We start from the raw sequence: 22,668 nt of genomic DNA, 5'->3' as shown, positions 1-22,668 counted from the left end.
CACAGCAAAGGAAACAATCAACAAACCTAAAAGCAACCTTCAGTATGGGAGAAGATTTTTGCAAATGGCATGTATGATAAAGGGTTAGTACAAAATATATAAAGCACTTATCAAATTCAACGACCCAAAACTCAAATAATCCAGTTTGCAAATAGAGAGAAGACATGAATAGACATGTTTCCAAAGAAGACATACAGAAGATTAACAAACACATGAAAAGATGCTCAACATTACTCATCATCAGGGAAATACAAATCAAAACCATGAGATACCAACTCACAACTTTTGGAATGGCTAAAAGTAACAATACAGGAGAGAACAGGTGTTGACATGGGTGTGGAGAAAGAACCCTCTTACACTGTTGGTGAGAATACAAACTGGTGCAGTCACTGTGGAAAACAGAATGCAGGTTCCTTAAAAAGTTAAAAAAAAAAAACTACCCTATATTCTAGCAATTACACCATGAGGTATTTGCCCAATGATACAAAAATACTAATTCACAAGGATACATTTACCCTGATGAGTATGGAAGTTTTATCAACAATAGATAAATTATGAAAAGAGCCCAAATGTCCATCAACTGACGAATGGATAAAGATGTAAGATACACACACACACACACACACACACACACACAATGGAATATTACTTAGCCATACAAAAAACAAAGTCTTGCTGTTTGCAATGACATGAATGAAGCTAGAGTATTATGCTTTTGAACTCTCTTTTTCCCTCACTCTCTGCCCCTCCACCCTCTCATGTACACACTCTCCCTCTCTCTCTCAAAATAAATAAACTTCACAAAAGGGGGGAACCTGGGTGGTTCAGTCAGATAAGGCTCTGACTCTTAATTTTATCTCATGTCATGATTTCATGGTCTGTGCAATCGAGTGCTGTATCAGGCTCTTGCTTGAGATTCTCTCTCTCTTGTTCTCTCTGCCTCTCCCCCACTCATGCTCTTAAAAATAAATAAATAAACTTCAAAAAAAAAGTATTATGCAAAATGAAATAATAAGTCAGAGAAAGACAAATATTTATGATTTCACTTGTATGTGGAATTTAAGAAACAAAACAAACTAGGAGGAAAACCAAGAAACAGATTCTTAACTATAGAGAACAAACGGGTGGTTATCAGAGGGGAAGTAGGTGGAGGGATGGGTTAAATAGGTGGTGGGAATTAAGGAAGGCACTTGTGATGAGCACTAGGTGTTGTATGTAACCGATGAATCACTAAATTTCACACCGGAAACTAGTATGTTAACTAACTGGAATTAAATAAAAATTGGAGGGGGAAAGAGAAGAATAAATTTGGAAGAAGGGCAATGTAGTCATGGATTCTATGTGTTACTACATTTTTAAAAGGTTAAACCATAAATAGGTTAAAAATTAATTTTTAATTTTTATTTAATGCAAAAAGTGATGTTATAAGATAACTATAAGATTATAGTTTTATAGTTTTGAAAAGATATAATAACACAATATTTGGAAAATATCTCAACATTTGGATATTTTAAAACTAAAATTCATCAAATATAACTATATGCTAAAGATACATATGCAATTGTTTTATTGACTCAATGCATTAGGCATTATTTTAAGCAGTAATAAAACAAAGTGTTTATTTAAAGATTATATTCTAATGGGTTGGGAAAGACAGTACTTTTTAAATCCCATTATATAATGTGTCTGCTGATCATAAGTGTTACGATAGAAAAGGAATCAGAATAAAAAGAACAGAATGTGGGAAAATGGGAAGAAAGAATGTATTGCTCAAGGGGGTCCTCTCTGCAAAGGTGACATTCCAGCAGAGACCTGCACAAAGTTGGGGAGACTTGTGCAAATACCCAGGAGGGAGAGTATCCTAGACAGAGAGAACAGCTAGGGAAAGGGTCTGGGAATATTACAATGAACATTGCAAACAAAAATCCCTGTGTCATAGACTTTAAATTCTACGTGTGAAGGCACAACAGACAAGAGAAATAAATAATAGTTTGTTGGAGAATAAGTACCAAAGAGACAAATTAATTAGGGAAGGGAGATAAGGAATATATATGGGATAATGAGGTTGCACTTTTTGGTAAGATGCCCAGGGAAGATCTCTCCATGAAGGTGACACTGAAATAAAGACCTAAAGGAAGTTTAGGTGACAGACAAAATTATATCTGGGGAATGGAGGTAGGAGATATTCTAGTTGGAGGAAGCAGCAAATACAAAGGCCCTGAGGCAGGAAAACACTTGACATATTTTGTTTGATTAAAAGCAAGAAAGCCAGTGTGCTACTATGGAAGGAAGGAAGATGAATATAGTAGGAGATGGAATCAAGGAAGCAACAAAATCAAGATGGTCTAAGCCTGCAGGCCTTCATAAGTGGTTTGACTTTTCCTCTGAGTAACATGGAAAGCCATTTAGGTCAGGTGGCCTACCTTCATTTTAAAATAAGGGGGTACCTGGATGGCTCAGTAGGTTAAGCATCCAACTCGTTTCAGCTCAAGTCATGAACTGAGTACAAGCCCTGCATCAGGCTCCATGCTGAAAGTACAGAGCCTGCTTGGGATTCTCTCTCTCCCTCTCTGCCCCTTCCTCACTCTCCCTCTCTCTTTTTCTCAAAATAAAAAAATAAACTTAAATTAAAAAAAAATAACCAATTTTTGCTGCTGTGCTAAAAATGGACAAAGAGAGTAAAGGAAGTTCAGGGAAAACAGTTGGGTGATATCACATCAATCAAGGTGAGAGATGCCTATGAAAGCTATAAAGAAGGTTAGATGTTGTTGGATTCTGTATATATTATGAAATAGTATCAATAGGATTTGCTCATGAATTGTATGTGGGATGTGAGAGACATATTGGAAATACAGATGATTTTTGCATTTTATCTTATCTGGGAAAATGGAATAAAAATTTACTCTTATGGGAAATATTATGGCAGTGGTAGGTTAGCAGGTGGGAATGGGAGTTCCATTAGGATATGTTCTGTTTCAATGGCTATTAGATACCTGAATAGAAATGTCAACCAAACTGTGTGTGTGTGTGTGTGTGTGTGTGTGTGTGTGTGTGTGTGTATGTGTGTATTAGTATTCAAGGGAGGTACCCAAGAAGGAATACATTTTCTATGGGGCGCCTGGGTGGCTCAGTCAGTTGAGCGTCCGACTTCAGCTCAGGTCAGGATCTCACCGACCGTGAGTTCGAGCCCCGCGTCGGGCTCTGGGCTGATGGCTCAGAGCCTGGAGCCTGCTTCCGATTCTGTGTCTCCCTCTCTCTCTGCCCCTCCCCCGTTCATGCTCTGTCTCTCTCTGTCTCAAAAATAAATAAATGTTAAAAAAAAATTAAAAAAAAAAGAAGGAATACATTTTCTAATTCTTTGGTGTATACATGGTTTTTTTTACTATAAGAGGTTAAATATAAGATAAACATAGGAAAGGTGTGGATTGATAAATGAAAGGGTCCAAGGACTAAATTGAGGCCCTGGAATATTTAGACATTGGAAATATGAGGAAGAATAAGCAAATGAAAGCAGCCTTCATTAGGGCACAGTAATAGTGGCTAATGAAAGTGGCATTCACACAGAGGAGGGCACAGTGAAGGAGCAGAAATTCAAGCAAAAAATTTTTTTTCAGAAGAAAAGTGTAAACAACTCCATTAAATGCTTATTGTAGGTCAAGTAGATGAGGAATTGGTCAATAAATTTAACAACATGAAGATCATTGGTTTCCTTCATGGTAGAATTTGGTCAGTGTTAGGAAGACAGCCAGATTTGAAAAGTTTTTGAGAGAATTGGAGTTGTCTGCAGTGGTTGTTGATTTATTTGTTTGTTTCATGGGTGGAGAGAAATGGGTTGGTACTTGGAAGGAAATCAGGTCAAAGGGATATTTTTTTCTTCCTATTTTCTTTTAAACTTTGGAGAAATACCAATATTTTGAACATTATTGATGATGCAGAAGGGAGAGGTTGGTCTCTGATTAGATCAAAGACAGTTCATTTATGATAAGATAATCAGAAACAGTGCAGATATAGACAAGTTGACAACTATTGTGGTGATGTTACAGGTTGACTTCCCTGGGAAACAGCCTCCATGAGTGGAGTTTAGTGTGGATGATGGTTATTAAGAAGTGACCTTTTAATTCACCCACTGGAAGGGAGGAGGAAGGAGCAGGTGTGAGAAGGAGAATAACTGGCACTGTGATGTAGGTTTACCAGTAATCCCAGATGATGCCAAGGAGGATATTTAAAGCTAGAATGACTTTTCAGGATTGTCTGGAGTTGTGCTAAGGTAATCAGGTCATTATATTTACTCACTGAGCAGTTGTTGTCTGTGTGCTACCCAAGGAATGGGTATAATAAACTTGGTTGAGTGGATTCTCTGTATCAAAAGCAGTCCATAATGGTGCTAAGAGCTAAAGGCTGTCAATAGGACCCCAACAGTTGGGACAAGACCTTCACTGAAGGGGATCCTGGACACACATTGCAGTGACCACCATAGGAGGAATGTATATCAGTGATTTAAAAAAAAATTGTTTAATGTTTATTTATTTTTGAGAGTGAGAGACAGAGCAGGGAGGGGAAGAGAGAGAGGAAGACACAGAATCTGAAGCAGTCTCCAGGCTCTGAGCTGTCAGCACAGAGCCTGACGTGGGGCTCGAACCCATGAACTGTGAAATGATGACCTGAACTGAAGTCAGATGCTTAACTGACTGAGCCACCCAGACACCCCTATCAAAAATTTTTTTATTACTTCTGTTTTTTTCCAGGAAGTAGGAGGAAGAAGTGGGGGAAAGGGCAGGAGGTTGTTTTAAAAGAGAGATGTGAAAGTATTGGATAGAGGATGGAGAGAATGGACTCCATAAGTGTACTGGGTTTAGGTAGCACAATGGTCCTACTTTGGGTAGGATGGATGAATCTAGAGCAAAACGAGTCATGATCATTGATGCTCTTCTCCATTCACATTCCCTTGCCAAGAGCACAATAGGTAAAGAGTTTAATTTAACTTAGGTTGAAGTTGTGCTAGAGTAATAAATAAGAGGGAGAGAGGAGTAAGGAGTCATGGTTGTAGGCAAGGAAGTATTAACCTTATATAATGTAAAATAGCTGAAGAGAATAGTTAGGCCCAAATCTTGAGAGACAATCAAAAGATATATGAATTTTAGGAATACTAAATGACTTGCTGGTTTTACTAAATGACACCTTTCCCCTATCTCTATGGGTCTATAATACTCAAAATCTATGTACATTTTCTATTTACTAATATTTTGATGATGATGATGATGATGATGATTTATGTTTTGATGCTCAGTCTTATAATTTCCTGAGACTTTTAATGAATTAAGACTGATCTGAGATTGAAAAACCAAATTTGAACTTAGAAGTAAGAAAATAATAGTTTTTTTATATCTTAACGATAGAGAACAAACTGATGGCTACCAGAGGGGAAAAGGGGAGTTGGGTGAAATAGGTGAAAGAGATTAAGAGCACACTTACCATGATGAGCCCTGAGTAATGTGTAGAATTGCTGAATCACTATATTGTACACCTAAAACTAACATAACACAATATGTTAATTATAATGGAATTAATTTTTTAAGTAAAAAAAGAAACATTATTTAAGTGGAAAAAAAGAATTATTTATATAATTGCTCACCCAGAGTGTAGAAAGTTATGTCACATGTATAGAACCTGTGCTAGGATTATAGACTATCATCACATTAGTCAAACAAATTTATATATAACTTTATCTTTTGAGATTATTTCACTGTACGTATTATTCACCATCAAAGTAACTTTTTGTAACATACATCAAGATATCAAAGGAAAGACCTTAAGATCAAAAACATTTTTATAACACTCTGGATAATTGATCTTTTTATAAAAGCAATTACAATTTACTGTTTTACTTGTAATGTAGTTAAAATTGTCTCTTTCAAGGCTAACATACTCTGGTGTACTTTGGTTTCCTCTTAATTAGTGAAACCTTTGGCTGGATGATTAATATCTGATAATATGCCAAGTGAAAATGGCAAGCCACAGCAAGAGATTATTCATCAGACCTGTTATATATAAGAAGGAAAAATGAGAATGAAGAAAGTTTCATTGTAGCTTTCATGATCTCTTGTAGATTTACCTCACTATACCTCTAGCTGCATCTCAATTCTTATCTTCATGTAATAAATAGGAGTATATTTTTTTAGATACCTCTAATTAACCCAACTGATATTTTCAAAAGCATTATTAAATAATTAACACTTTTAAAGGTGATATGATGTTACATTCATGGACTTATAACAATTATTTTAAAGAATTGTAGATTACTTCAGGTGGTGTAATAGGTAAGTATTTAAAGAAATAACCACATCTTTTAAAACATTTTAAGTTAAGAGTATTGTAATAACTCCTATTAACATGGAAACATGCTAATTCCAGAAATGAATTTGTCATCTTAATGGTTCAAATACTGGCTATGAGTTTTATTTCTGTTATTTAACCTTAGTGAATGCCAATGTCCCCTCATCAATCAGTGGGGATAATAAGCCTTTGCCCTCTGTGCTTACAAATTGATCATAGGTTTATGAGCTCACATTTGCCAGTAAGAACACCACAAAGCTTCAAGTTCCTATGGCTTTCAGTCAAGGTACCAGTCAAAAATCAATTTTTTATTTTAGAAACTATTTTTAATAATCATATTTTTTGTAGAGTGTCTTAGGAAATATTTTACCTGCAGGCAAATGACTATGTACGAGAAATGCTAACTCAATTCTTGCTCAAAATAAATGTAAGAATTATTTTTCCATTCTTCACCAATATTTTCATCTATAGGTCTATCATCTGTCAGAAAATGATTTTTCATCAGAGACCCTTATGAAGATTATTTTTAAAGTTCTGAAATCAACTTAGTCTAACTTCTAAATATTGAATTGGTTTTGTGCTAATACATTATTTTAAACAACCACGTTGATTTTGATTTGCCAACTCACTACTTATTAGCCGTGCAATCATTGTCAAGTTGCTATTTGCTCTTCACATATGTTTAGTAATCTTTAAAATGGAGAAATTAATATTTAATCCCCAAAATGCCTAGCATAGAGTGTGTATGCTAGTAGCTAGTGTGATTATTATTCATCTATCTTCATTTCCTCTTTTTTATTGTTTTAGAATGTTAAAGGTAGTTTCTGAATGAGCTACAACCAATTTATATTACAGGATATTTATATGAGACACAGAAATTTGACAGTGATCTGAGTAATCCTAATGATAACAGAAACAACAGTAACAACAAAAAATAAAAGTGATAAAAGAAGACTTCAATATGCAACAATTTTGCAGGTGATGCAGCAAGTATTAGAAAATCTGTAAGTCATTTCTATAGAAATCACAGAAGTTAAAGCTGTGATACCCCTCAGAAAGAACACCTATCTTAGTTCTTCAATCTTACATAAGAATCTAATACCCAAATGTTAGTGATTAATAAAACTCAAGTGTCTCACATCTAAAATGTTTTACTTGTTTTAATAGTTTAGTTTTTGTAAAATTTAAACTTAATTTTATGAAGTTTATAACTCATAATAAATTAACTGGTTTCACCACACCTTTAAGGTTAGAGAATTAATTGAGAATGCCTGGAACATTGACAGTCTAAAACTTACTAGCACCACCTACAGGACCAACCTCAATTTAAATAAATACTGGATTCCCATTCCTTCTTCCAAACACACAACTCCCATACACCAAACATTGTCACTTACTCAGAACAGATTTAAGACTAGGAAATTAAAGCCCAGGAGACAGATAAACCTCAACACTTTATTCCTAACTGTATAAGATTTATCCTGGTGCCTTGACCCTTTTTCCTCATTTCTCCCTAATAACTAACCAATCTACTGTATTTAACATATGATCATAAGATCAGTGTCCAGAACCCATTATGCACTTTCCTTCTTGCCAATTTCTTGCAACTTTCTCTCTCCAACTCTTTAAACTAATTCACTTTTCTAGGCACTGGTTTTTGAAATGTGCGTGTGTGTTTGCGTGTGTGTGTGTGTGTGTGTGTGTGTGTGTGTATTTATTTCCGGGGGTGAAAAACCTTCCTGTTTCCAAATTTACTCAACCCACTATACCAACCAGTGTTATCTTTATGAAGTATTTCAGGAGAGATCCCTCTTAGACCTTTCTATCTGCTAACATTATATACTTATGATTGTTTTCTATTAAAATATTCTTTTAACTATAATAGGTTAATTTGAAATGTCATAATAAACATAACAAAACGTGTAGTAAATGTATTGGAAGTTACATATATGTTTCAGAAATCATTTCAGAAATTCAATTTTAATATATTAATATCCAAATAGCCTTTTAGAGTTTATAAATTCAGTGAGGATGAAAAAAGGAAAGTAAAGCCATATAATCCCTAAAGAGATATCACAGCCTTAATGCAACCACTGCCTCACAGTGTGGTTCCTGTGCTGTGTCCAGTAGTAGAGTCAAAGGGAGTCAAATTAGAAACCTTGACATGCTTGTTTTCATATTAAGATTATTTATTGGGAAAAAGACAGCTTCTATCCGTAAGAATCAATACATATGAATTTAAAGCCCTGAGTCACACATATTTGAAAATGAGTAAACTTATCTTTACCAGAAGTTATTGTGTATGTTCTTAAACCACCACCAAAGAAAGTAGAATTAGAAACTCTTTCTTTTTTATCTATACAGTTTGTGAAATGCTTAACTATTTATAATGAAACATAGAATTATGTGTAAAATCCTAACACTTTCATCAATAACGAATACTTCTGTATTTTTTTGCCGTTAGGCCTTCACTGTTTGTTAGTTCTTTGTAATTTGGAATGTATTTAAGAAGATTTGAGGGGCACCTGGGTGGCTCAGTCGGTTAAGCGTCCGACTTCAGCTCAGGTCACGATCTCGTCGCCCGTGAGTTCGAGCCCCGCATCTGGCTCTGGGCTGATGGCTCAGAGCCTGGAGCCTGCTTCAGATTCTGTGTCTCCCTCTCTTTCTGCCCCTCCCCTGTTCATGCTCTGTCTCTCTCTGTCTCAAAAATAAACAAACGTTAAAAAAATAAAAAAAAAAGAAGATTTGATTGTACATTCACTAAATCAGTAAATTATTGTACATATCTCAAAAAAGTAAGGTATAGAATCCCTCTTAGGATATTAAAGTTAGTGATTTATCTCCTTCATATAATTTCAGTATATTTTGTTTACTGCTCAGTCTCATCTTCTGTCAGATTAACAAACATTAAATTTGAGAGTCTACATTGGATTACTATGTAACATACTATTTTAATATGAAGTAATGGGAAGTTTCAAAAATAATCTCTCTTACAATTGGTGAATAAAGGAAAGAAAAGGAGAACATTTTCAAGAAACATTCTTCACCATGGGAATATATTTCATAGACTGATAATTCTGGAGCAATGTTTATTTATTAAAATATTTAACTCCTACAGTTTCTAGGAAACTATTCTAAAAATCACATCATTGATCAACCTAGCCCAAGAAGAGGAAAGGGCCATATATACTGAGCTATGAATAGATTAATAAACAATAATAGAAATACAAATAATATATATCATTCTTTTTTAGGTCATTTTGTTTTTAAGAAAGTATTTTCAATTTGTGCAAATGCAATATAATTTAAGGAAAGACAGTTGAACCCCAATCAATGCTATAATCTTTCATACTTACAGTGGAGTATTTTGATAACTACAATATTTGCAGAGTAATCAAAATGGATGAGTATAATTAATTTGCACAAGCCATTCCAGGCTTCTATAAAATGAAAATAGCATGGCTTTTTCCCTCATACTTATAGATAAAGAATACTTTATATCTTCGTTATACTCTGCTAGAGCACACAAGTCTCTCTACTTTGGAAAATTCATGCTTGGTTTTACATGCCATTCCTAGCATTACATAATGAGGCAGCAGGTTGGACACCAGGTCCCCCTAACCACTTCTATTTCTTTTCTCAGTATGCATGAATGGGTTCTATTAACAGTAGAAAAATCAATATGTAGGAAATATTATAAAGAAATAAAAGGACTATTTAATGGGTTATAAATGTATTGTTTATTTTCTTCCTACACTGGCACCTTGTATGCACCCTCAATAGAAATAAAGAGTGTACAGTTGCATATAATCTGAAAATTGTGGTATTTAAATTGGATGGTATGTATTTATTTTTAAGGCCTTCCTATCACAGCTTAACAAATAAAAATAAACCTTGTCTGGATAATGAGAGAAAAGTAGGTACAAGTTATAAAAGTAGTAATTCTTTAAGTTTTTCCCCCACTTTTTTAGCCTTGCATCTAAATCCTGTGTTATGTTGACAGATCTGGGAAATTTTAGTGGCCGGACAAGAAGTGCAGTCTCTGTGAGGGAAGGCCAGGGGGTTGTTCTGATGTGCTCTCCTCCGCCTCATTCACCAGGTACAGTAGGATCCCATTCTGTATTGCTGATGCTCTTTTTTTACTATATGCTCATTCTTTTAGACAGTGTATTGACTAGGAAACATTCCAGGTGAAATATGCATGACTTTTTTGAAATGTATCAGAGTATCAGCTGAGTAATTAAAAATCATATACTCTAAATACCACCGGACAGAAGACTGCTCTCCTATGACAAGATTATTTAATTGCCATTCTAATTGTTGATTGTTGTGGCTATGTCTCTGCCTACACTGGGGTTGTGAGGAGTGACTGATTATATTCTCTCAGGTTTGTGGAGGGAGTGGAGATATAGATAACTTAAGTCTCCAAGGAATTTCTGGATGCTGAAAGCAGGGTCTCACAGGACCCTGAAGATTTAGCTATTGTCAAGATAAGCTTGTTTTTAGTTTTTAAGGAAGTGTAAACTTTAAGTCATTAAGGCAGCCATAAACTTTTTGGTAAGTGTTACATGCTGCAGGTCTCTGACATCTATCAATGGGCCGCAGGCTGAATGGGAATTCAATTTAAACCGCATTTTTCTTGCCTTTGTTCCCTTCATCATTAATAATTGAGTAAATAAATAAAAATGTGATATCTGATTGAGATCAGTAAGAGTAACACCAGATGGTTGCTATTGTATATATGTCATAAGAAATATTAGAATGGGGGTACATGGCTGGCTCACTTTGAGGAGCCTCCATACTGTTTACCATAGTGGCTGCCTCAGTTTTTATTCCCAACAACAGTGTAAGAGGTGTTCCCCTTTCTCTACATCCTTGCCAACACCTGTTATTTTCTATGTTGGTAATTTTAGCCATTCTGACAGGTGTGAGGTGAGATCTCATTGTAGTTTTGATTTGTATTTCTCTGATGGTGACGAGTGATGTTGAACATCTCTCCATGTGTCTTTTAGCCTTCTGAATGTCTTCTTTGGAAAAATGTCTGTTCCAGTCTTCTCTCCATTTTTTAACTGGATTATTTGTTTTCTGGGTGTTGAGTTTGATAAGTTCTTTATAGATTTTGGATAATAACACTTTATCATTTTTGTCATTTGCAAATATTTTTCCCATTCTGAAGGTTGTCTTTTAGCTTTGTTGATTGTTTCCTTCACTGTGAAGAAGATTTTTATCTTGATAAGTCCCAATAGTTCATTTTTGCTTTTGTTTCTTTTGCCTCAGGAGATGTATGTAGTAAGAAGTTGCTACATCCCATGTCAAAGAGGTTGCTGCCTGTGTTCTCTAGAATTTTGATGGTTTCCTGTCTCACTTTTAGGTCTTTCATCCTAAATGTGTATGTGTAGGAATTTTATTTTGAATTTATTTTTGTGTATGATGTAGAAAAGTGGTCTACTTTCATTATTTTGCATGTTGCTGTTCAGTTTTCCCAACATCATTTGTTGAAGAGACTGTCTTTTTCCCATTGGATATTCTTTCTTGCTTTGTCAAAGATTAGTTGACCATATAGTTGCAGGTCCATTTCTGGGTTTTCTTTTCTATCCTATTGATCTCTGTGTTTATTTTTGTACCAATATCATACCATCTTGACCATACCACTGAAGCTTTCGAATATACCTTGAAGTCAGGAATTATGATGCATCCAGATTTACTTTTCTTTTTCAAGATTGCTTTGTCAATTCTGGGTCTTTTGTGGTCCCATACAAATTATAGGATTGTTTGTTCTAGGTCTGTGAAAAATGCTGATGGTATTTTGATAGGGATTGCATAAATGTATAGATTGCTTTGGATAGTTTAAACATTTTAACAATATTAATTCTTCCAGTTCATGACCATTGGATGTTTTTCCATTTCTTTGCATCCTCTTCAGTTTCTTTCATCAGTGTTCTAGAGTTCAGAGTACAGATATTTTACTGCTTTGCTTAAGTTTATTCCTAGGTATTTTATGGGTTTTGGTGCAGTTATAACTTAGATCAATTACTTGATTTCTCTTTCTCCTGATTTATTATTGGTGTATAGAAATATAATAGATTTCTGTGTTTTGATTTTCTATCCTGCGACTACTGAATTCATGTATCAGTTCTGTCAATATTTTGGTTGAATCCTTGGGTTTTCTACATAGAGTATTATGTCATGTGTAAATAATGAAATTACTTCTTCCTTGCTGCTTTGGATGCCTTTCATTTCTTTTTGTTGTCTGATTGCTGAGGCTAGGACTTCCAGTACTATGTTAAATAACAATGATGAAAGGGTATATCCTTGTCTTTTTTCTTGATCTTAAAGGAAAAGCTCAGTTTTTCACCATTAAGGGTTATATTAGCTGTGGGTTTTTCATATGTGACCTTTATGATGTTGAGATATGTTCCCTCTAATCCTACTTTGTTGACTGTTTTATTAAGAATGGATGCTGTACTTTGTCAAATGCTCTTTCTGCATCTATTGAAAGGATCATATGGTTCTCATCCTTTCTTTGATTAATGTGGTGTATCACATTGATTTGCAAATATTGAACCCAGGAATATATCCCATATAGTGTGGATGGTGGTGAATGATTGTATTAATGTACTGTTGGATTTGGAAGAAATAGGAAAGAAATAGAAAAATTGAACAGACCCATAACTAGCAAAGAAATTGAATCAGTAATCCAAACTCTTCCAACAAACAGAAGTCCAGGGCCAGATGGCTTTCCAGGAGAATTCTACCAAACATTTAACGAGGAGTGAATGCCTATTCTTCTCAAACTGTTCCAAAAACTAGAAATAGAAAGAAAACTTCCAAACTCATTCTATGAGGCCAGCATTAGCTTGATTACAAAACCAAAGACCCCACTAAAAATACAGAATTATAGGCCAATGTCTTTGATGAATATGGATGCAAAGTTATACAGAGTGATTATTGATAAATATGAATTTAGAGTCATTGTGTTACTTTTTAAGTAGTTTTTTTCTGGAGATTTTGTCTGTTCCTTTCTAGTTTTTAATCACTTTGGGTTTTCTCTCCCATTCAAAGAGTCTCCTTAATATTTATTGCAGGGTTGGTTTAGTGGTCATGAACTCCTTTAGTTTTTGTTTTTCTGGGAAACTCTTTATGTCTCCTTGTTTTCTGAAAGATAGCCTTTCTGGATAAAGTATTCTTGGCTACATATTTTTCCCATTCTCATGCTGAATATATCATGCCACTCTCTTCTGGCGGCTGTCAAATTTCTATAGAGAGATTGTCTGCTAGCCTTTTTTTGTCTTCCCTTGTAAGTTAAGGACTTCTTTTCTCTTGCTGCTTTTAGACTTTTTTCTTTATCTCTATATTTTGCAAATTTAACTATGCTCTGTCTTGGTGTTGGCCTGCTTTTGTTGATTTTGATGGGAGTTTTCTGTGCTTCCTGGACTTTGGTGTCCTTTCTTTCTCCATATTAGATAAGTTTTCAACTATAATTTCTTCAAATAAACTTTCTTCCCCCTTTTCTCTGAGAGTTATTATGTTTGCTAGAGTCACTGAGTTCCCTAAGTCTATTCTCGTGTTCCATAATTCTTCGTTCTCTCTTTTGTTCAGCTTTATTATTTTCCATTATTTTAATTTCTACATCACTTTTTCCTTCCTCCGATTCTTCCATACTTGTGGGTAATATGTCCAGTCAGTTTCACATCTTGGTTATAGCATTTTTTTTTTATTTTGGCCTAACTAGTTGTTAGATTTTTTTTTATCTCTGCATTAAGGGATTCCCTCATATCTTCTATTCTTTTCTCAAACCCAGTTAGTATCCTTATGATTGTTGCTTTAAATTATCCCTCAAGCAATTATATGTGGATTAGATTCCTAGCTGTGACCTTTCCTTGTTCTTTCTTTTGGTATGAATTTCTTCATCTTGGAATTTTGTCTAGGTCTGTCTTCTGTGTGTTAGAAAAGCCTATTATTTTTCATGTTCCTTAATGTAATGGCTTTATGAAGAAGAGGCCATATACTTTCCAGGGTCTGGTCCTTCAGGAAGTGTCTCCGGTGTATGCTTTGTGCTCTCTGCTGCTGTGTTTTGCTGCTCTTTCCCTCAGGTCAGTCCACTGCAGAGTTTCTCCTTGCCTGAATTGGTGAGAGTTTGGCCTTGTTCAGAGGGTGGTGAGTTTTATCTAGGTGTGCTCTGATCTGCTTGCTGAAAGAAACTTGACACTATTTCCTAGATAGCTGAAGCTTTGCAGAATTCTATGGTCAGTAGATATGCGTGTGGAGGGAACTTGTGTTGGTCTTCTAGAGGAGGTGTCTACTACCCTGGTTCTCATCACACTTGTCCTAGAAAAGCAGCACCTGCTGAGTGCAGTAGGTGGAGCTTTGTGTAAGCGGTTTAGATCACCACTATTGGTGCTGTTCTGCTCACTGAAGTGAGCTTATGCTCACATAAGTCAGCTTATGCCAGGGGTGGGGAAGAGAAATAGCGCCAGCTTATGCCAGGGGTGGGGAAGAGAAATAGCGCCAGCCCTATCTCCCATCCTGGATAGGGGAGTTCAAACCCATAGCTGTCTGGGAAGCCTTTCCAGAGTAACAATCTCCCCCTCATGTTTCCCGGGCTTCTCTCAGATCCCTCCCTCACCCTGACTGTGTCTAGGCCATCTGGCCACCTGGCAATGCAGTACACCTGTGTTCTCTTCCAGGGAGGTTGGCTAAGTTTCAAAACTACAAACTTGCAGGAATCTGGCCTCGTGGGGACCTATGCTGGGGAGGGTCTCTCCATGCTGGGACTAATGCTGGTTTGTTCCACAAGGGCTGTTGCACCAAAGCACAAGGGAATGGATTTGAGAGTAAAGTGCAACAAAGAGCCAGTGTCCAGGTTAGCCTCCTCCAGAAGCCATATCTGCACCTATGTTAAGGGGAAAGGGATAGTAGTGGCACCCATTAGCTCTTTTGTCCCCAGAGAGGCAATGCCACCTCACCCAGATCCATTCCAAGAAGGGGGGGACCATCTCTCCCAGTGAGTGCCGGGGATCCTCAGATCTCACCGTCAACTACTGGGCTATTTTCCCTCCTTCTACAGGAGCACTATAACACCTACTGTGCTCCATACCAGCCATGATACCGACCTCTAAAATTCTAGTCTTTTAGCTCAGCTCCTTATAAAATCTCACAAGAATCAGACCCTCTCATTTTCCCAGTCTATGTCTTAGGGAAAGTGTTTTCCTTTTGTGGTTCCCCTTGTGTTCCCCTCTCTCTCTTTCTTCTTTCTCTGTATCAGGACTCCCTCCCCTCTGCGGCATCTGTCATCTTTTTCTCCTTTCCTTCCTCAATTCTCACCTTCACACTTTCTAATTTCCTTTATGTGGCCTCTTCTCTCCCACTAGTTGCGCATTTTGTTCCATCAGTCTTCAGATTGATTTCTTGGGTATTCAGAATTATTTGATATTTATTGTTGTTTTTGAGGCAAACCTAGGCAAGCCTTCCTACTACTTCACCATCTTACTTCCCAACAATTTTATCATAATGTTGTTATGTTAAGTAAAATGCTGGAGGTAAAAGTTTACTGATATTTTTCTCTACTCCTACAAGATTATATGTTCTTTAGGGTACAAAATTTAGCACACCTAGCAGCAAACATTCATTAAATTCATGTTAAATAACTAAATAAGTTTGCTTATTCTAACAGTTGAGTTTTATAGTGCTTTAGACAGTTTCTATCAGCATCATGCTGTTAGTTTATTACAACCCATATTTATTACAGATATTTGGGTGACCTAATTCAAATATTACTATTTCAAAGTATAGCAGCTACTATAATGCAGTAGTGCTACATAAAATTATAAAAAGTTACGTATCACAGAAGATTAAATAGTATTCAGAATGAGCCCAAAGACACATGTTCTCATTACCTTAAACAGATGTACAATGCCCATTTTTTGTATGATGTAAAGTAAAAGCTAGGATTGATTTTTTTTTGCAAAATATCTGTTTACTCCCCAAGAGAACAATATTAACTCCTGTCAGTAACATCTGTGAATGAAAACATCTTGATTGGATACTGAAGTAGTTATTCATCTATGAGAAAATAAATATAAATTTTTTTCTGGATTGTTAACCACACCTGCTGAAAAGCATTTTGGTTGCTAAAAAAAACAACCAAGGGGCGCCTGGGTGGCTCAGCCTGTTAAGTGTCCGACTTCGGCTCAGGTCATGATCTCACAGTCTGTGAGTTCAAGCCCCACATCAGACTCTGTGCTGACAGCTCAGAGCCCGGGGCCTGCTTCAGATTCTGTGTCTCCCTCTCTCTCTGACCCTCCCCCATTCATGCTCTGTCTCTCTCTGTCTCAAAAATAAATAAACGTTAAAAAAAAAATTTAAAAAAAAGAATAAAAAAACAACCAAAAAAAAAAAAAAAACCTCTGTAAGTTTAGTAATTTTGAAACTCAGGGTTGTATTGTAAAGTAAAGATCTGTTAAAATGAAATAAGCCTGATAAAACCTATAACCATACATAGACTTATTTTATGATTTAGAGATTATCATCATGAATATTTTTAAATAAAGAATGCAGTAAGTACTATTTTACTTTAAATATGTTTTGTTAATATTATGTGCATTAACATTATCTCAGCATCTTGCACTGAAGTGGGACTTAAAATTCTTATATGAAGTATTAGGCTATAGTTAAAAATACCACTCTACAATATAATAATCATATTTTCACATTCACTGTAACAGGTAACCCTTGCAAAGTATCTGAGAGTTAGAGATTATTGTCATTACTCTTATATCTAAGCTTCAGATAGATTAAGTGAAACACTTAAGTACTTAGTAAATGATGGAATAAGGATTTCAATCTTTAATACGTTGTTACCATATAATTTACATTTTGGTTAAAGCTATACTAAAACATTCATAGTATGAATAGAAGCAAAACTTTTTTTAAAAATGGAATTATAAGCCTCTCAAAAATGCTTATTGTATTATATAAAAATTTTAGTATTTTTTTCATTCAACAAATGTTTATTGAGTACCTACTATATTTTAACTAATGAGTTTAGTCTATTTATATTTGTTTGTATCATCTAAGTTTGTACTACTTACTATGCTTTTTCTGGGTTTTTTTTTTTTTGTCCTTTTTTCATGTCCACTACCTTCTTTAAAGGGAGGGATTAATTATATTTTTCCCTTCTACTCATTTCAAAATTACAATGAATCAAATGAGTCAAATGATTCATTGACTATTTAAAGATTGTATTACTGTGGTTCTTAAACATACAAGATCTTAGAAGAACCAAAGTTTAATGTATCTATCTTCTAGATGCCCAGAAAACCAGGGGCTCTGTGGTTGTTAAAAAGAGGAATTTATCCTTAAGAGAAGATAGCCAGAGTCTTTATTTGGCATTTCTGTTATTTGCAGAGAATTCTAACAGGTCTTGAGACAAGGAATAAAAAAATAAATAAATAAAGGTTGCAAGCACTGTCCCAACAGTCTTTGAATTCAATAGGAGAAAAACCAGAGTACATAAAGCTACTTGTAGCCAAGGATAAATCATAAGAAACATATTTCAAAAACCTTTTATCATTTTTCCCATTTACTATCTAGACCCCTAACTTATTCTCAATTCTACTAGTCTTGTACCATTTTTCCTTGATGATCTTATTAAATTATGTGGGATTGAGTCCCAGACAGAATAAGTCCCCAGTCTTTGATATATCAGCTTTCTTGAAATTCCAAATCATGGACACAGGTCCAACTCTCTCAAACATGCTCTCCATGCCAACCAGTCCCTCTACCATTACTCTTTTGATCACATGTCACTCATGAGGAATGCTAGTGCTGAACTGGTCTCAGAGAAAAGGATAATAAAACCATAATAATTGATTACCAAAGAAGCACCAAGGAAAGTGGATTAAGGCATTATGAGAAGATTTATAGACAAAAAATTATTTTCTTTCTTCATACTATGTGTTTTCAGCCATCATAAAATGAGCTCTAGAAAAGCCTATGTCTGAGCATACACCAAACACAGGAGCATAATGCACTTGGTGGTCCCTTTAATACTTTCTAATTTTAATCTTGTTGTAACATAATTTATTCAATTTAAAAATATACTCAAACAGCAGTTGACACTGGAGGATTAAGGGCCCTGGTCCTGACCCAGATGCTAAACCCTAGGAACACTTTAATGCCCCAAAGGCCTGAGACTCCTTCCCTATGAAGTATTGGTTATGATAGAGCTAAGGAGCCCTTCAGTTCTCCTGTCTGAGCTGTAACATTTTAGCTGAAATGTTTTCTATTAAAGAAAAAAAAAAAGAGTTTGTTTTCTCTAGATTGAATACATTTTTACTTCACTGTAATTTAAAACAGGTAGGTTCACCAGCCTCAAACCCATGGAGGAAACTGATATTGTACAATTAAACAAATAAGAAAAATAATAATGTTTATTTACTTATTAAGAGAGAGAGAGAGAGAGAGAGAGAGAGAGCTAGAATCCCAAGCAGGCTCTGCACTATGTGTGCAGAGCCCAACATGGGACTCGAACTTATGAACCGTGAAATCATGACCTAGGCTGAAATCAAGAATCAGACACTCAACTGACTGAGCTACCCAGGCACCTCAGCAAATTTAGAGAACATAAATACATGCCCCCCCAAACAGTGTGATGAAGAAATACGAGATAGTCTCTGCTTTCAAAGAGTATACTAACCATAATATTTCACCTGGGATTTGGACTCAGATAGCCAGGGATTCCCATCCTAGCTCTGAAACTTTCTATTGACTTTATTTGTTAAATGAAGCCTTATATTAGCTATAAAGAAGGAATAATAAAAATTGCCTCAAAGAATTGTAGCAAGAATTAAGAAATAGTTTATGTAATGCAATTAGCCCAATGCTTAGAGGATAGTGAGCATTAAATTCATTTTTGTCTTGAAAATCTGTCTTAAAGAATCCTCTTTAAAACACAATTTCTATGAGAGAAGTGACACCTTAAATCATTATCTGCTAACATTAATTACCATTTGGCACGGATTAGTTGACATCAAACTGACAAAAGGCAATTGTAAGACGAGGAGGGGCACTTGGAAATGTGAATCTGAAGGTCTGAGAAGTGAAAGAGATCACTGAAAGGAAAAATGAATCCTGACAATAAAGTAAAAGGACACTAGGTATCATTGCTATCTTCAGAGAGCCTCTTTATCCTAGGATTGCTGGTACCAGAAATTATCTCCTTAGGGCACATCTATATAAAATGGGAACAGAAATTTTACAAAAGTGAAAATGAAATATTTTGGTTGATACTTTTTTTATTAAAAAAATTACATATTATATTATAAAATCTATCTCATAACTTTAAAATTCTGTAACAACCATAACTATTAGGAAAAAAACCTCAAGTGTTTTTGGCATTCTTTTTCCTATACAATAGTAAAATAGATTGTCACTCCATGCTTCATATTTAACTTTGTGCCAAGATCACAAGTAAGTCTGTTTTTTTTTTTTTATGTTTACTTATTTTGAGACAGAGAGAGACAGCGTATGAGCGGGGGAGGGACAAAAAGGGAGGCACAAAATGTGAAGCAGGTTCCATGCTCTGAGCTGTCAACACACAGCCCTAAGTGGGGCTTGAACCCACAAGCCATGAGATTGTGACCTGAGCCAAAGTCAGATGCTCAATCAACTGCACCACCCTAACACCCCTCATAACAAGTAATTCTTAAAAAGTAATTGGCTCAAAAATATTTGATAAGTTCAACAATTTTCTCAAGACTTCTCAATTATTTCCAGTCACTATTATATTGAAACATGTGGAGTCCATATTCTTGCAGTTTCTGGTACTTCATCATATCTTCATTGATTAGTAAATAAGGTCTAATGAAAGGAGACACTTTTCAAACGTATCTTTATTAACTTCGTGACAGCCACAATTTTGCAAAATGTGCAGTTTCACTTTGCAATATATTAGTGTTGTATTCTAATGTGTTATAAATAACTGACCAAAAAGAGATTAGCAAGATGGAAAAAGATAGATTAAGTACCTAAAATGTTGTGATTAATTTTAAAAGTAACCAATCTGTCTTTATTGTCATGGGATTATGATTTTTCTTTCCTAAAAAAATCTTGTAATCAAGTAGACTTGAGTTAAATTATTAGGACTCAGGGAACTCTATTATTAAATTCTGAAGAGGGTCAGCTATCTCATTAGGATAAATATTAGGAATGAAAACCAATTTTTTATATTTTCCATGTAGTGTCTTATTTAATCTTTATCCCTGCTTTGTAAGTTTATTATTGTTACCTTCATTATACAAATGGGGATTTTGTGCTCAGAAGTAACTTGTCCAAAGTTTTACATCTAATAAATAAAATGCCAGAGATTCGGGCCTGTGTAACTCTAAGCCCAATGTCCTTTTGACTATATCATATGGTCTTTCCACAACATCATTGTGATATTTTATTGAAAATTCATTTTCTGTCTACAGAAGCCACTGGTTAACATGTTTATTACATTAATTCAAATGAATTAGTAATTTCATCAATTACTTTTATTGACTTGGCCAAATTGTTAGCTGAGTTAAATATTCTGTACTGCCAAAATCAAGTATATAAATAATACATGAAAGTAAATTATGTGTATGTAAACATTTTAATATTTTTACCATGTCTCTATCTCAACAGTAATTTAAAAGGCAGACAGAACAGGTGAATATTCAAGTACATTGAATAAAATGATAGAGAAATGAGAAATTTTTATTTTTTTATTATTCATGTTTTCCTATGTGAGTATTAAAGTAATAATACAATTTTTATACCCTTAAATTACACACAAAAAGACTGTTTCAACCCAAAGTACGTTATCTGGTGAAGTATTTGTTACAAAAGGTTTAATTAGTTTCTGAACTTGGTGCTTATCAACAGGTACAAATTGACTTTCCCTTAAAATTTTCACAAATCTGTTTTAAAGTATATGCCTTTATTCTTTTCTTGCATGAACTGTTCTTTGTTTCAATATGTCCTCTAGATGTCACTGGAAAGGAAAATTCAAATTTAGAGTATTTGGTTTTTTAATTGTATCTGACAAAATTTATACACAAAAAGCCAAATATCAGAAAGCAAACACTTCAACCTGAGTTTGTTGCAGAATATTTAGGCACAGCAGAAAAGATTTAGAAACTGAAATAACCCTGATCTTGTTCCCTATATTTGTTTGGGATTTCTACATGCGAAACTCGAGTTTATTTAATTATGTTTGGTTATTTAATTGGATTTGACCACATATTCCCAATTTGTTAACATAGTCTATTTTTTCCCTCTCTATGAGATACTCTACACAGAAGATGTGAGAAACAGTGGTTCAGGAGAGCAAGCTGCTTACTCCTTTAGTTTGGACAAGGCAGTAGAACAGTCAGTGAAATTAGTGTGACAAAATACAGCCACGTTAGATTAAATTGATGAGTTTATAAATTTAAGGACTTACATTTTTTGAAAAATTTAATACTCCTTTTTTTAATTTTTTTAAATACTTTAAATTCATTTTGAGGTAGAGATAGAGAGAGTACGAGTAGCGGAGGGACCGACAGAGAGCGCGAGAGAGAATCCCAAACAGGGTCCTCCTGTCAGCGCAGAGCAGGGGTCAAACTCAAGAACCATGAGATCATAACCTGAGCCAAAATCAAGAGGTGGATGCCCAACTGAAGGAGACACCCAGGCATCCCAATACTCCCCCCCCCACTTTTTTTCACATTCTGTGATGTACCAAGAAATTTTACCTTCTCATTGACTCTGACACAATAAAGGAAGATGGTAAAAAGAAACACATAATGGAGTCAGATAGCTGGATGTGAATCCCCATTATACTAATTGCTAGAAAGTTGGTTCAGAAGGGAAGGAATACAATTTACCCTAGCCTCAGTTTCTACCCTTGAAAAATGGTAGAATAAGAGCCTTGAAATTATAGAATATTTTAAAACAAAATAATATATTAGTATTATTTTCCCCAAACTTCTTCTCAGGTAATTAAACAATATAATAGATCTTTGAGAGAAACAGACAACCATCACATTGATTCAAAAAAGAAAAGCCAAGGAAAACAAAAGCAGATGTCGGCTTTAGATGAAGTCTCTTTAGCACAGAAAATAATAGTTAAGCAACAATGACAAAGTCCAGTTCTTTGCTTTCTTCTCTGGGAAATCTTACTATTCTTTGTTCATACTACATTTAGCTCACTCAACTAAGCACAACTTTTCAAAGTTGAATTCCTCTCAGTCAGGGGTTAGCAGCCTTTTTGTATTAATAGCCAACTAGTAAATATTTTTTTTTTACTTTATGTTCCATATGATCTCTGTC

The 22,668-nt window shown here is 35.0% G+C and overlaps 1 protein-coding gene across 1 annotated transcript in view; it reads left to right on the top strand.

Moving 5' to 3' along the window:
• The window catches only part of CNTN5 (contactin 5), a 534,453-nt gene that overhangs the window by 78,095 nt on the left and 433,690 nt on the right, over nt 1–22,668 (top strand). The window contains exon 5 of the mRNA XM_042959596.1: nt 10,337–10,432. Coding sequence (XP_042815530.1) covers nt 10,337–10,432 — 96 coding nt within the window. The remainder of the gene's footprint in view (nt 1–10,336; nt 10,433–22,668) is intronic.

The sequence above is a fragment of the Panthera tigris genome, chromosome D1 (genome assembly GCF_018350195.1).
Source record: "Panthera tigris isolate Pti1 chromosome D1, P.tigris_Pti1_mat1.1, whole genome shotgun sequence".
Lineage (NCBI taxonomy): Eukaryota > Metazoa > Chordata > Mammalia > Carnivora > Felidae > Panthera > Panthera tigris.
This window is presented reverse-complemented; position numbering and strand designations above follow the sequence as displayed.